Below are 16,064 nucleotides of genomic sequence, written 5' to 3'. Positions count from 1 at the left end.
GCTAACTTCAGTAGAAATGTAGCGAGTGTCTGACTTCTCCACTTCACTCATCCACTTCTGCTCAAGAGAAGAACTGGGGATAAAGCCTGATGCTCAAGTGCAATGTTGAGAAGGAAAAATAAGTTTAAATTCAAAGTGCCCCTCTTTCCCGTATTTTAGGCGTGACTAAAGTGTAGAGGGTATGGAGATTGGCCAAGCCAGACTGAGGCTTCGTCTCAAATTAAACCCTATTCCCTACATAGTGCACTACTTTTGACCAGAGCACTTTGGGCCCTGATCAAAAGTAGTGCACTAAATAGGGAGTAGGGTGACATAGGGGATACAGATTGCTGGCGCTCTTGTGACGCAGTGAGCTGTGTATAATCCTTAATTAGAAAGTAAATTCCAGGGACAGGAAATCAGGAAATCCTCTAGTTCTTCTCTCAACACCTGGCTACAGCAGTCCAAGCAGCAGGAGAGGACTCAGCTGCATCTCTGGCTGCCTCCCAAATAGCACCATATTTCCTTTATAGTGCACTACTTTTGACCAGGGCCCATGGGGCATAGAGTGCCATTTGGGAAGCACACTCTCTCTCAAAGCCCCTTTTTACACTTCACTTTTCGGTAGTACGACTTAGTGCATAATGGTGAGAGGTAATGGCATGTGTGTTGCTGTATGCTATGGTACATTATAATATGTTACAACATGGAATGTGTGTGTTATGATATACTGTTATGATATACTATACACAGTATGTGTGGCCTAACCCCTACCATCCTCTATCCTCTCCCCCTGCCACAGCATAAAGAACGTCACACCCAAGGTGGGCGCAGAGGAAACCCATGACGCCATCCGGCGGGCGTTCGATGTGTGGCAGAACGTGACGCCGCTCCGCTTCGAAGCCGTCCCCTACAGCGACCTGGAGCGTACCAAGAAGGACGTGGACATCACCATCATCTTTGCCTCGGGTTTCCACGGCGACAGTTCGCCCTTTGACGGAGAGGGGGGCTTCCTGGCCCACGCCTACTTCCCTGGCCCCGGAATCGGAGGGGACACCCACTTTGACTCAGACGAACCCTGGACCCTGGGCAACCCCAACCACGACGGTAAGATGGGTAATGATAACCTTTAACATTAATATGGAAACAGACATTGATGCTTACATAACAATGATGTAGTCAACTAATATATGATTATGACATCACACTCCTCTGGACTAGTTGAGTGTTTGAAAGCTATCAAACATTATCAACTGTCACGGTATTTTTGAGTTGATATGTAAGTTGGGTTTACAATTTATGCCTGTACTCAGTGTGTTGTGTTCCTCTGGTCTGGGCTTGGATGTGCCTCTCTCTGTATAAACCCAACCTGAGCAGGCAAGGAGGGGAAGTTATGGTGAGCCACAGGGTCCGCCGGCAGGCCGGTCGATGCCCTCCGTTTAAGCTCACTATCTGACCTTTGACCTCCTGCATGCAGTCTGCAGCACTGTCTGAGTACATCCCATCTAGGATAAAACAACCAGGGTCATCATCGACCGAGAGAGAGGGGAAAAGAGAGAGGGAGAGAGAGAGGAAGAGGTAGAGAGAGTGATGGGGGTGAGAGATGAGAAAGATAGGGAAAGGAGGGAGGGACAGAGAGAGATAATGGGTGAGGGGTAGGGAAAGAGAGACAAACATGGAAAAAATATGGAGATATGAGCGAGAGAAAAAATGAAGTACAGGAGGACATGACAGAGAGGCGTGGGAGAGATGAGAGGGAGTTAGAGTGTCTGACTGTGAAGAGAAAGAGAAGATGAGAGAGAGGGATGAGAGAGAGGGATGAGAGAGAGTGGGATACCCAAAAGGAGGAAAAAGCAGCTGGAGAGGTAGACGAGGAGAAGAGGAGGACGAGAGGAGAGATGTAAGGTCAGGGAGAGGAGAAGAGTTCAGACAAGAGGTACTGGAGAGTTCCAGATTGTGAAGTAGGAAGTAAAGCGGATAGCTGATGGTTTATGGTTAATGCAGCATATCCAGTGGAGGGGCGGGAGAGGGGAGAAATAGTCTGGGTATAGATGTAAGCTATTAAAGGACACATCTGAAGTGAGTCCTATGGGACATGCGCACGGACACACACACACACACACACACACACACACACACACACACACACACACACACACACACACACACACACACACACACACACACACACGCACACACACACACACACACACACACACACACACATGCTAATGAGATGGAGAAGCAGCTGTCAGAGAAGCTAGTGATTCAGTGCCCCTCTCTCTCCTCAATGTAATATTGATGCGGCTTCTTTTTTCCAACACTGCCCACACATCAATGAAAACATTCAATTAAATGATATATTCACGAGCAGTAACGCATCCCACTGAATATAAACATGTGTTGCTTAAAGTAATCATGAAGACAAGCTAAGGTCTGGGTATCTTTATCAATACAATATCCTCTGTGTGTGTTATTTCTGTGTGTGTGTGTGTGTGTGTGTGTGTGTGTGTGTGTGTGTGTGTGTGTGTGTGTGTGTGTGTGTGTGTGTGTGTGTGTGTGTGTGTGTGTGTGTGTGTGTGTGTGTGTGTGTGTGCGTGCGTGTGCGTGCGCGCAGGTGTGTGGGTGCGCGTGGGTGTGTGTATGCATGTTGAAGGGAATGTCATGGAGTATCTACTGTGTCGAACGTTGTTACTTAGAGCTATGACACTTACCTAATAATAATAATAATATTCAACTTTCTCCATAGCATTACTTAACCATAGGACCACTGTAGATTGGCATGAACAGAGTAATTCAGAACATGATCTTCAATTGACACTCAAATACAGTTGTTATTCACTGAGCTATGAGCTAGTTAGTGCTTTATTAAAGAAAAGATAACATACTGTATGTTGCCCTCATTTATTGATTCTATTCTAAATTATTTGACAACTCCATGACACACTTACAAATGTATGTGTTTTAATCATGGTAATATGTACAGTAGGTAGTAACTTGTATGTGTTTTAATCATGGTAATATGTACAGTAGGTAGTAACTTGTATGTGTTTTAATCATGGTAATATGTACAGTAGGTAGTAACTTGTATGTGTTTTAATCATGGTAATATGTACAGTAGGTAGTAACTTGTATGTGTTTTAATCATAGTAATATGTACAGTAGGTAGTAACTTGTATGTGTTTTAATCATGGTAATATGTACAGTAGGTAGTAACTTGTATGTGTTTTAATCATGGTAATATGTACAGTAGGTAGTAACTTGTATGTGTTTTAATCATAGTAATATGTACAGTAGGTAGTAACTTGGAATTAGAATGCTGTTGTAGTTAAACTACTTGTAGTGCTGTGGGGAAGAAGGGTTGCCCTAAATTCACTGTTGGCATTTCTAGTCTGATTCAGGGTTTGAGACCGAGGGTTTGAGACAGAGAGAGGGATAGAGAGAGGGATAGATAGTGACAGAGAGAGAGAGAAAGAGAGAGAGAGAGAGAGAGAGAGAGAGAGAGAGAGAGAGAGAGAGAGAGAGAGAGAGAGAGAGAGAGAGAGAGAGAGAGAGAGAGAGAAAGAGAAAGAGAGAGAAAGAGAGAGAGAGAGAGAGAGAGAGAGAGAGAGAGAGAGAGAGAGAGAGAGAGAGAGAGAGACTAGTCTGTGGCTACCTAAATGCCAGAACTGGACAATAATCTGACACCCTCAGCACACAGGGGGACAAACACCTACCTGGAGACACAACTACGACAACATAACCAACAAAAACGGGTCAATACTCCTGCAGCTCTGTCTTACTCCTGCCTACCATTGACTATGTATGTACATAGTCAATGGTAGGCTTCGAGGGGACTTCTACAGTAGGATTCCTACGGTAGGTACACCTATAGTTCATCTCTTGGCAGTAGTACTGTAGACTACTTTATCACTGACCTCAACCCAGAGTCTCTCGGAGCGTTCACAGTCAGCCCACTGACACCCCTATCAGATCACAGCAAAATCATAGTCTACTTGAAGAGAGCAATACTCAATCATGAGGCATCAAAGCCAAAATAACTTAATAATATTAGGAAATGCTATAGATGAAGGAAAGTAGTGTGGAAACCTACAAAAAAACTATTAGGCAACAACTAATTAAATCAGCTATATGTAATTGAAGAATCCATAGAATCTAACCACTTCTGGGAAAATTGCAACACACTAAACAAACAACAACACAAAGAGTTATCTATCCAAAACAGAGATGTATGGATAAACCACTTCTCCAATCTTTTGGCCCTATAACAAAGAACAAACAGCAAAAACGTAAACATGATAAAATACAAATCTTAGAATCAACTATTGAAGACTACCAGAACACACTGGATTCTCCAATTACATTGAATGAACTACAGGACAAAATACAAACCCTCCAACCCAAAAGGCCTGTGTGAACTACAGTGCAATATACAAACATTCCAACCCAAAAGGCCTGTGGTGCTGATGGTATCCTAAATGAAATGATAAAATATACAGACCACAAATTCCAATTGGCTATACTTAAACTCTTTAACATCATCCTCAGCTCTGGCATCTTCCACAATATTTGGAACCACCCCAATCCACAAAACTGGAGACAAATTTGACCCCAATAACTACCGTAAGATATATGTCAACAGCAACCTTGAAAATCCTCTGCATTATCATTAACAGCAGACTCTTAATTTCCTCAGTGAAAACAATGCATAATTGGCTTTTTACCAAATTACCGTACGACAGACCACATGCACACCCTAATTGACAAACAAACAAACCAAAACAAAGGCATAATCTTCACATGCCTTCTTGATTAAAATAATTGACATGAGGGTCTGCTATACAAATTGATGGAAAGCGGTGTTGGGGGAAAAACATACAACATTATAAAATCCATGAACACACACAGTAAGTGTGCGGTTAAAATTGGCAAAAAACACACACATTTCTTTCCACAGGTCCGTGAGGTGACACAGGGATGCAGCTTGAGCCCCACCATTAGAACCTAAGAACAGATATATCAATGAATTGGAGAGGGCACTAGAACTTTCTGCAGAACCCCTGGCCTCACCCTACTAGAAGCTGAAGTCAAATGTCTACTGTTTGCTGCTGATCTAGATCTTCTGTGCAGATTCTGTCAGACCTGGGCCCTGACAGTACATCTCAGTAAGACAAAAATAATGGTGTTCCAAAACAGGTCCAGTTGCCTGGACCACGAATTCAGATTCCTCCTAGACACTGTTGCACTAGAGCACACAAAAACCTTAACATACCTTTGCCTAAACATCATCGCCACAGGTAACTTCCACAAAGCTGTGAACGATCTGAGAGACAAGGCAAGAAGTGCCTTCTATGCCATCAAAGGAACATACATTTCGACATAGCAATTAGGATCTGGTGAAAAATATTTGAATCAGTTTTGAGGTCTGGGGTCCGCTCACTCACCAACCGAGAATTCACAAAATGGGACAAGTTGAGACTCTGCATGCAGAATTCTGCAAAAACATCCTCTGTGTACAATGTAAAACACCAAATAATGCATGCAGAGCAGAATTAGGTTGATATCCGCTAATTATCAAAATTCTACAACCACCTAAAAGGAAGCCATCAGCTACAGAGAGATGAACCTGGAGAAGAGTCCCTAAGCAAGCTGGTCCTGGGGCTCTGTTCACAAACACAAACAGAACCCACAGAGCCCCAGGACAGCAACACAATTAGACCCAACCAAATCATGAGAAAACTAAAATATAATTACCTGACAAATTGGAAAGAATTAACAAGAAAACTGAGCAAACTAGAATGTTATTTGGCCCCAAACAGAGAGTCCACAGTGGCAAAATATCTGACCATTGTGACTGACCCAAAATTAAGGAAAGCTTTGACTATGTACAGACTGAGTGAACATAGCCTTGCTATTGAGAAAGGCCGCCGCAGGCAGACCTGGCTCTCAAGAGAAGACAGGCTATGTGCACACTGCCCACAAAATCAGGTGGAACCTGAGCTGCACTTCTTAACCTCCTACCAAATGTATAACCATATTAAAGACACATATATCCCTCAGATTACACAGACCCACAAAGAATTTAAAAACAAATACAATTTTGATAAACTCCCATATCTATTGTGTGAAATACCACAGTGTGCAATCACAGCAGCAACATTTGTGACCTGTTGCCACAAGAAAAACGGCAACCAGTGAAGAACAAACACCATTGTAAATACAACCCATATTTATGTTTATTTATTTTCCCTTTTGTACTTTAACTATGCGCACATCGTTACAACACTGTATATAGCCATAATATGACATTTGAAATGTCTCTGTCTCTATAACTTTTGTGAATGTAATGTTCACTGTTCATTTTTGGGGGTTATTTCACTTTTGTTTATTATCTATTTAACTTGTTTTGGTAATGTAAACATCTGTTTCCCGTGCCAATAAAGCCCTGTGAATTGAATTGAATTGAGAACCTGGGGTGAATAACTCACTCATCCTGTAGCCTTTACATGCAGCAGGAGGGGTTACCAGGCTGTTGTTTCCTAGGGACCAGTTGTACTCTGGCATCTTATGACCTGTATCATATCCTCACACTAGTACATCATTCCTGTTTTCACCTCCAAACACTCCATCGCCACATCACACATCCCTCTCTTTTCTTGTCCCTTCGCTACAACTATCGCTTCCTTCACACCATCGCTTCATCTCTCCGTCGCTCTTCTCCACATGCTCTCTGTTCGTCTCCCCCACTCTAGCTTTCTCCCTACCTCGCCCTCTCTCTGTCTCATTCCCTCAGCTCTCCCTTTGTGTGTCTGTGTGTTTGTAGAGAACAGCTGTGGATGACGTCACAACTCTGCCTGTCACTTCTCTCCCCCTCTCTCTCTCTCTCTCTCTCTCTCTCTCTCTCTCTCTCTCTCTCTCTCTATATATATATATATATATAAATATATCTTTTTTTTTTTACATATATATATACAGTATATATGTATATATACAGTAATAATATATATATATTTCTCATATTTCTGTACACGTGCTGACAGTCTAACCAACCCCTTAGTCTGCATGCACACATGCACGTACACACACTAGCAAAATACACAGCTGGAGAGAGTTTTTTTGGCACATCTTAGCAGTTCACTTATTACTTATAAGACATATGGCTGGAAAACATTAGTAGTGAATTAGAAGTGTAACCCATCAATCATAAACAGTATATTTTATACATACTGTACCAGTTGACAGTACATTACAGTACAAGAACTACACCTTGTGTAGATCACAATGATTACATACAGAGCATACACCACTTATAATGGAGATCACAGCCCAACATTGTGGGTCATGTGATGTCAGGAAGTAGGTCAAGTCGTTAATGAATAAAGCACTCTGTGACTGTCAGTGATGCAGAGAGCATAACGATGAATAGGTCACATTCAATAGGGCCTGGTAATATATTTTAGTCTCCGCTCTCTCTCTCTCTCTCTCTCTCTCTCTCTCTCTCTCTCTCTCTCTCTCTCTCTCTCTCTCTCTCTCTCTCTCTCTCTCTCTCTCTCACTATCTCTCTCTCTCACTATCTCTCCCTCTCTCTCTCACTCTCTCCCTCTCTCTCTCTCACTATCTCTCTCCCTCTCTCTCTCCCTCCCTCTCTCTCTCTCTCTCTCGCTCTCTCCAACCCTCCTTCCCTCTCCCTCAAAACATTATCTATCTCCAGTGTCTTCAGCTCCCTGAGGTGCAGGAGGACAGACAGACAGAGAGAGGGAACAGTAACACCTGCCAGCGTCGTGCTAGCACAGGCGGTGGTGGGAGAGAGGAGAGAGCCAGAGAGGGGGTGATGTTCAGCTGCTGTAGCCAGAGTGAGGGTGGGAGGCCTGGGGGCTAGAACAGAGAGATCCATCCCCTCTTGTCCTGGAGCTCTGGAGCTACCACGGGTGTTGCTGTGCTACACACACCCTAGGCAGTGTGGAGAGTTAGAGGACAGGGGAGGGAGGGGTTGCGATGGGAAACAGGGGAGTATTTTGGTCAGGGATGGATTATAGTTGAGCACCCTTTGGTTTGCTGAAAGGTTTGTTATAACAAGGACCACATGTTAGGTGTTCAACCTCGTAGGTACTTAGAAAAACGTTGAAGTCGTGAAGTAACATTTGAAGTAACATTCACATCAAATGTAGTTGATCTGGTTGGTTGATCTCTAGCAGGGCTTGTACTCCTAGTTCCAAATGCACTTGCAATGTTGGTGTGTTGTATCTCGTATAGTGCGGAGAGCCTTAGCTCAGACATACTTAAAGAAAAAGTGAAATCTAAAAGCCAAGATTCCTTGACTATCCGGTACAGACCTGGCTACATGGCACTATCCGGTACAGACCTGGCTACATGGCACTATCCGGTACAGACCTGGCTACATGGCACTATCCGGTACAGACCTGGCTACATGGCACTATCCGGTACAGACCTGGCTACATGGCACTATCCGGTACAGACCTGGCCACATGGCACTATCCGGTACAGACCTGGCTACATGGCACTATCCGGTACAGACCTGGCTACATGGCACTATCCGGTACAGACCTGGCTACATGGCACTATCCGGTACAGACCTGGCTACATGGCACTATCCGGTACAGACCTGGCCACATGGCACTATCCGGTACAGACCTGGCCACATGGCACTATCCGGTACAGACCTGGCTACATGGCACTATCCGGTACAGACCTGGCCACATGGCACTATCCGGTACAGACCTGGCCACATGGCACTATCCGGTACAGACCTGGCCACATGGCACTATCCGGTACAGACCTGGCTACATGGCACTATCCGGTACAGACCTGGCTACATGGCACTATCCGGTACAGACCTGGCCACATGGCACTATCCGGTACAGACCTGGCTACATGGCACTATCCGGTACAGACCTGGCTACATGGCACTATCCGGTACAGACCTGGCTACATGGCACTATCCGGTACAGACCTGGCTACATGGCACTATCCGGTACAGACCTGGCCACATGGCACTATCCGGTACAGACCTGGCCACATGGCATGCTGTGTGATTATTTGTGGCCTTCTACAGGCCAAATCACCCTGTGAGCAGTCAGTCATATGAACTCCTAATCTTTGATGTTCAGTCGACTGGCAAAAGACTGGCACGATAACAGTCAAACTAGATAAAATGCCAAACTGGTATTTCCCATACTGATATCCCCATAGTGACTTATAAGGAGTGGTATGCTTTACAGTCAGCGTTCATGTGGCGATAGCATCGACTAGCCTAACGCAGTGGAAACTACTTCAACTTAACATACATATTAGCTGATGTGCCTAACAGGAAATGAAGGTTCCACGGTGACAGTTCTTCACTCTGAACCTACGATGAATGTAGGGGTTAGCTAAACAATGCACCGGGAGATAGAATGTCAAGACCCATTCTACGTGGGTCACATCCTGCTGGGTTGGAGATCGTATGGAATAACAGGAATAGGGTGGGGTTGCCCCTTGACCTTGGGTCAGTTCAGCATTTCCCCCACTAATGGTTAAGGCTAGGATTGGGGGAGGGGAAGCTGATCCTAGATCTGTAGTAACATGTTAGAGGATGGGCCATAGAGGGACGTGGGAGTTGATAGCCATTGACTCGTCGGATTATTGATTGGTTGTCACACTGCAACATAGCATAACATAGCAAACATTTCCATTGATTGGATGAACTGCTAATTGTCTATTCCCAATCTGTTTTCCCTGTCGTTGAACTGATTCCTTATTCAGATGCCGGTAGCTAAAATACAGTCATTGTGTCTCATGAAAGACTCACAGGGATAACCTACTGTAGAACATGGTTCAACCCCGGTTCAGGCTTTGGTGTTGTGGATGTTGTAGATGTGGCAGTGGAGGAGGCTGTGTTGTGAAGGAGCATATGGTGTCCTTGTGGGTCTATTTTTAGGCCTGGATTCTCAGCACGCGGCCAGTGACGGGATGTGGAGCTTTGATAAGACGGAGCAGCCTTCAAACTGCAGCAGCCGAAAACAGTCATTTATACACTGATGCTGCTCGGGCTGTCAGGGAACTGGGACTGATCTCTATCTCTTTACTGTGTGTGTGTGTGTGTGTGTGTGTGTGTGTGTGTGTGTGTGTGTGTGTGTGTGTGTGTGTGTGTGTGTTGTGTGTGTGTGTGTGTGTGTGTGTGTGTGTGTGTGCGTGTGCGTGTGCGTGTGCGTGTGCGTGTGTGTGTGTTTGTGTGCGCAAACAGTTTGCTTCTACAAACACCCAGTGTGGTGACATTTGGAGAAGATGTATTGATATTGATGACTGTCAGTGGTATACCTTGCTGGAGGCCAGCAGCAGGGACGGTTACTGTGAAGAGCTGAACACACAGAGAGGAATCTGAGGAGGCTAGGGTACTGTACTGAGGGAACTGAGGAGGCTAGGGTACTGTACTGAGGGAACTGAGGAGGCTAGGGTACTGTACTGTACTGAGGGAACTGAGGAGGCTAGGGTACTGTACTGAGGGAACTGAGGAGGCTAGGGTACTGTACTGAGGGAACTGAGGAGGCTAGGGTACTGTACTGTACTGAGGGAACTGAGGAGGCTAGGGTACTGTACTGAGGGAACTGAGGAGGCTAGGGTACTGTACTGAGGGAACTGAGGAGGCTAGGGTACTGTACTGAGGGAACTGAGGAGGCTAGGGTACTGTACTGAGGGAACGGAGGAGGCCAGGGTACTGTACTGTACTGAGGGAACTGAGGAGGCTAGGGTACTGTGCTGTACTGAGGGAACTGAGGAGGCTAGGGTACTGTACTGAGGGAACTGAGGAGGCTAGGGTACTGTACTGTACTGAGGGAACTGAGGAGGCTGGGGTACTGTACTGTACTGAGGGAACTGAGGAGGCCAGGGTACTGTAATGTACTGAGGGAACTGAGGAGGCTAGGGTACTGTACTGTACTGAGGGAACTGAGGAGGCTAGGGTACTGTACTGTACTGAGGGAATTGAGGAGGCTAGGGTACTGTGCTGTACTGAGGGAACTGAGGAGGCTAGGGTACTGTACTGTACTGAGGGAACTGAGGAGGCTAGGGTACTGTACTGTACTGAGGGAACTGAGGAGGCTAGGGTACTGTACTGAGGGAACTGAGGAAGCTAGGGTACTGTGCTGTACTGAGGGAACTGAGGAGGCTAGGGTACTGTACTGAGGGAACTGAGGAGGCTAGAGTACTGTGCTGTACTGAGGGAACTGAGGAGGCTAGGGTACTGTACTGAGGGAACTGAGGAGGCTAGGGTACTGTACTGAGGGAACTGAGGAAGCTAGGGTACTGTACTGTACTCAGGGAACTGAGGAGGCTAGGGTACTGTACTGAGGGAACTGAGGAGGCTAGGGTACTGTACTGTACTGACGGAATTGAGGAGGCTAGGGTACTGTACTGTACTTAGGGAACTGAGGAGGCTAGGGTACTGTACTGTACTGTACTGAGGGAACTGAGGAGGCTAGGGTACTGTACTGTACTGAGGGAACTGAGGAGGCCAGGGTACTGTACTGTACTGAGGGAACTGAGGAGGCTAGGGTACTGTACTGTACTGAGGGAACTGAGGAGGCTAGGGTACTGTACTGTACTGAGGGAACTGAGGAGGCTAGGGTACTGCACTGTACTGAGGGAATTGAGGAGGCCAGGGTACTGTACTGTACTGAGGGAATTGAGGAGGCCAGGGTACTGTACTGTACTGAGGGAACTGAGGAGGCTAAGGTACTGTGCTGTACTGAGGGAACTGATGAGGGTACTGTACTGTACTGAGGGAACTGATGAGGCTAGGGTACTGTGCTGTACTGAGGGAACTGAGGAGGCTAGGGTACTGTGCTGTACTGAGGGAACTGAGGAGGCTAGGGTACTGTGCTGTCCTGAGGGAACTGAGGAGGCTAGGGTACTGTACTGTACTGAGAGAACTGAGGAGGCTAGGGTACTGTACTGAGGGAACTGAGGAGGCTAGGGTACTGAGGGAACTGAGGAGGCTAGGGTACTGTACTGAGGGAACTGAGGAGGCTAGGGTACTGTACTGAGGGAACTGAGGAGGCTAGGGTACTGTACTGTACTGAGGGAACTGAGGAGGCTAGGGTACTGTACTGAGGGAACTGAGGAAGCTAGGGTACTGTGCTGTACTGAGGGAACTGAGGAGGCTAGGGTACTGTACTGAGGGAACTGAGGAGGCTAGGGTACTGTGCTGTACTGAGGGAACTGAGGAGGCTAGGGTACTGTACTGTACTGAGGGAACTGAGGAGGCTAGGGTACTGTACTGTACTGTACTGAGGGAACTGAGGAGGCTAGGGTACTGTACTGTGCTGTACTGAGGGAACTGAGGAGGCTAGGGTACTGTACTGTACTGAGGGAACTGAGGAGGCTAGGGTACTGTACTGTACTGAGGGAACTGAGGAGGCTAGGGTACTGTACTGAGGGAACTGAGGAGGCTAGGGTACTGTACTGTACTGTACTGAGGGAACTGAGGAGGCTAGGGTACTGTACTGAGGGAACTGAGGAGGCTAGGGTACTGTACTGTACTGAGGGAAAAGCAAACAAATACATGAACTAGCAGACAAAATAATTAGAAGAACTTGATTTTGAATGATTTTTCCAAATGTTTGTATAGCAATGCATCTATGCAGTGAGAAAGAACTTGATGTGTTTTATTAACACAGTGTGTGGCATAGAGAGAAAGAGAGAGAGAGAGGCGAGCGAGAGAGAGAGATAAGAGATAAGAGAGAGAGGAGAGAGAGATATATAAGAGAGAGAGAGAGAGAGACAGAGAGAGACAGAGAGAGACAGAGAGAAAGCTAGCACCATTCTCTACCCCACCAGGCTGCCTCTAGAAATAGACGCTCACCCACTGACACTAGTACTAGCTGCCATGTGGGTGGCATCAGCCTCTTCCGCCCTCACACACACACACACGCACACACAGACCTCATCTCACATGCCTCTTTCTGCCACAGCACTTCAGGCAGGGAGCCGGAAGTCAAACTCATAACCTCCCCATCAAGGCCATTAATTAAACAACCTCCATACACAGCCACTTCCCCTCTTTCCTTTCCTGTCTCCTCTTTCAGCTCTTTTGTAGAGGAGATAGATTCATTCAACACAATTGTGTTTTAACAGGAGATCACCGATAAGGTTTTGCGAAAGGGAATTGCGCTGAGAATCGCGTTTTTTGTGTGATATACATTTTAAAGTGAATAATCGGAGTCTCAGCGTAATTCTGTAAGCATGGAATTTCCCCAAAGCAGAGAGCACAGGTATGCAGAATGGGGGTGGACAGAGTGAGAGTGTAAATCAGAGAGATAGAGAGATAATATTGTGGCGGGGTGCTTTAGTTTGGCTGCAGCCATAATGGCCAGTCTGTCTGTTCACACCCAAAAACCAGGCCAGGTGCAGCAAAAGAAACAGACCTTGAGCCCTGCTGGCAACAGCGCAGGCAGGGGCACCAAGCTCCCAGACTACTCCTGGAATCTCAGCACTCAGCTACTCCTTCCCTCCCTAGCTTCCCTCCCTTTTCTCCCTCCCTCGCCTTGCTCTCGTTCACTCTTTTCCTCTTCAGGTTTACCTCTCCAGTTCGTATGCGCGACATGTTATTGACAATGGACTGAAGCGGCACTGCTGTCAAAATATTGGGAATCACTGTTTTCCTTGTATTTCTTCAGCCTCTTTCTCATCTTTCTTCTGTTCCATCTCTCTCCTCTCCCATTTCCTCTTCCTCCTCCCACTCACCTCCAGTCCTTTAGTACCACAACCAGTTGCTCGTACACACGCACGCCGGCGCACGCACTCACACCTCTCAGACGGCCGCTCTACTTTTTAGGGGCCTCGACCCAGGGAATTCTGGGTAGGAGGAAGACAATGGGAACATTTAGCTCCTCCAGGGACAAAGGAAGTGCTTATTCTCAGTGCTAAGACTCGGGCGTAAACAACAACAGCAACAGCAAGCATGCAATAATAACACAGTTGTCAACACAAGTGTCAGGCCTTGAGTGGGGGAAGGCTGATGGGCGGCAGATCAGTCTTTCCTTGGGGAGCTCTGCTGGAGATGGGAGTGTTGTACTACATCGTTGGTAATTATATGGCATGTGGATGATGCAGTTCAATTGTTGTTGTTTGAGTTCCTACAGAAGATGCAGTGTCAGCCTTTTAATATCGTACAAACACCTCTTTCCGTCTCTGTTTCTGTCTCCCCCTCGCTCTCTTTCTCCCTCTCACTCCCTGTCTCCCCACCTCTCTCTCTCCCTCCTCTCCCTGTCTCCCCACCTCTCTCTCTCCCTCCTCTCCCTGTCTCCCCACCTCTCTCTCTCCCTCCTCTCCCTCTCTCGCTTGCCCTTTCACAAACCCAGGATGAATTGAATGAGTAGAGAAATACAGAGCAACTGAAACAGCATTCATGACAAAAGCAATGATAAGCTTTTATTTTGTTAAGTTAGGAGCAGAAAGAGAGAGAGAGAGTATATTATCTACCTCACTTGCTTTGGCAATGTTAACACATGTTTCCCATGCCAATAAAGCCCCTTGAATTGAATTGAATTGAGAGAGAGAGAGAGAGTACAGTACAGTACAGTACTGTACGTAAAGAGGTAGAGCAGAGAAAGGTACAGTTAACCACGGTCAGATCCATATGAATTTGTTTCTTGTCGAAGCAAAAGTTTATTGTGGTGAAATACTGTCGTGCCTCTTACTGTATGGGGGATAGGAGGTCGGAGTTACAACCACAGATAGAGGCCAGCACTGCCATGCAGAGCAATATAACTCCTGTGTGTCGAGAGCCCGAGATCTAGTGGGAAAACAGAGGACTCAGAGTCAGTCTGTTGAGTAAGAAACACAGTCAGACTGAGTCACGTGCGTCCCCAGGAGCAGCCCTGCACTGTGCCATGTGCAGCTAGCCACGTCACCAATCAATTATGAAGAAAGGGCAGATCCAGTAGAGCTCCAGGTTCCTAATCACAGCTCCTGTTTATTTTGCTGCTGCTGTGATAGAGAGAGAGCGAGAGAGAGAGAGAGAGAGAGAGAGAGAGAGAGAGAGAGAGAGAGAGAGAGAGAGAGAGAGAGAGAGAGAGAGAGAGGGCAGAGAGAGAGAGAGAGAGAGAGAGAGAGAGAGAGAGAGAAAGAGAGAGAGAGAGAGAGAGAGAGAGATCTGTTTATTTACTTTCCCTTTCAACTGCTTGCACGTTGTTACAACACTGTACATAGCCAATAATATAACCTTTGAAATGTCTTTATTCGTTTACATTTTTGTGAGTGTAATGTTTGTAATGTAATGTTTATTGTCTATTCCATTTGCTTTGGCAATGTAAACATATGTTTCCCATGTTAATAAAGCCCTTTGAATTGAATTCAATTGAGAGAGAGAGAGAAAGAGAGGGAGAGAGAGAAAGAGAGGGAGAGATATAGAGAGAGAGAGGGGGCAGAGAGAGAGAGAGATAAAGAGAGGGAGAGAGAGAGAGAGAGAGAGAGAGAGAGAGAGAGAGAGAGAAAGGGGGCAGAGAGAGAGAATAGAAAATGAGATGGTGATCATAAATCTCCTGTGTCTTCCTCTCCCTCCCTCCCTCTCGCCCTCCCTCCCTCCCTCCCTATCTCTTCTCTCTGTGCGAGAGGGTTAGCTTCCTCCCTGCCTCATTTATAACAGTATGACCTCCAGTGTCTGTTTAGTAGGAGAGGACTGTAGTGGCAGAGAGAGGAGAGGAGAGGGGAGGCGAGGCGAGGAGAAAGGGGGAAAGAGGGAAGGAGAGGAGAAAGGGGGAGATAGGGAAGGAGAGGAGCGGAGAGGAGAAAGGGGGAGAGAGGGAAGGAGAGGAGAGGAGAAAGGGAGAGAGAGGGAAGCAGAGGAGCGGAGAGGAGAAAGGGGGAGAGAGGGAAGGAGAGGAGAAAGGGGGAGAGAAAGAGGGAGAGGAGCGGAGAGGAGAAAGGGGGAGAGAGAGAAGGAGAGGAGAAAGGGGGAGAGATGGTAGGAGAGGAAAGGAGAGGAGAGAGGAAAGGACGGGAGAGTGGAGGAGAGGAGAGGTGAGAAAGGGGATGAGATGGGAAAGGGGGAGAGATGAAAGGTAAAAGGGAGACATGGGGAGGAGAGG

At 46.5% G+C, this 16,064-nt stretch overlaps 1 protein-coding gene across 1 annotated transcript in view; it reads left to right on the top strand.

The window, feature by feature from the left end:
• LOC120028086 (matrix metalloproteinase-16-like) overlaps window positions 1–16,064 on the top strand; it is a 73,343-nt gene that overhangs the window by 23,687 nt on the left and 33,592 nt on the right. The window contains exon 4 of the mRNA XM_038973247.1: window positions 782–1,086. Within this exon, the coding sequence (XP_038829175.1) occupies window positions 782–1,086 (305 nt within the window). The remainder of the gene's footprint in view (window positions 1–781; window positions 1,087–16,064) is intronic.

This window comes from Salvelinus namaycush, chromosome 33, assembly GCF_016432855.1.
Source record: "Salvelinus namaycush isolate Seneca chromosome 33, SaNama_1.0, whole genome shotgun sequence".
NCBI lineage: Eukaryota > Metazoa > Chordata > Actinopteri > Salmoniformes > Salmonidae > Salvelinus > Salvelinus namaycush.
The sequence above is the reverse complement of the archived record's forward strand: the minus strand, read 5'-3'. Positions and strand labels throughout refer to the sequence as shown.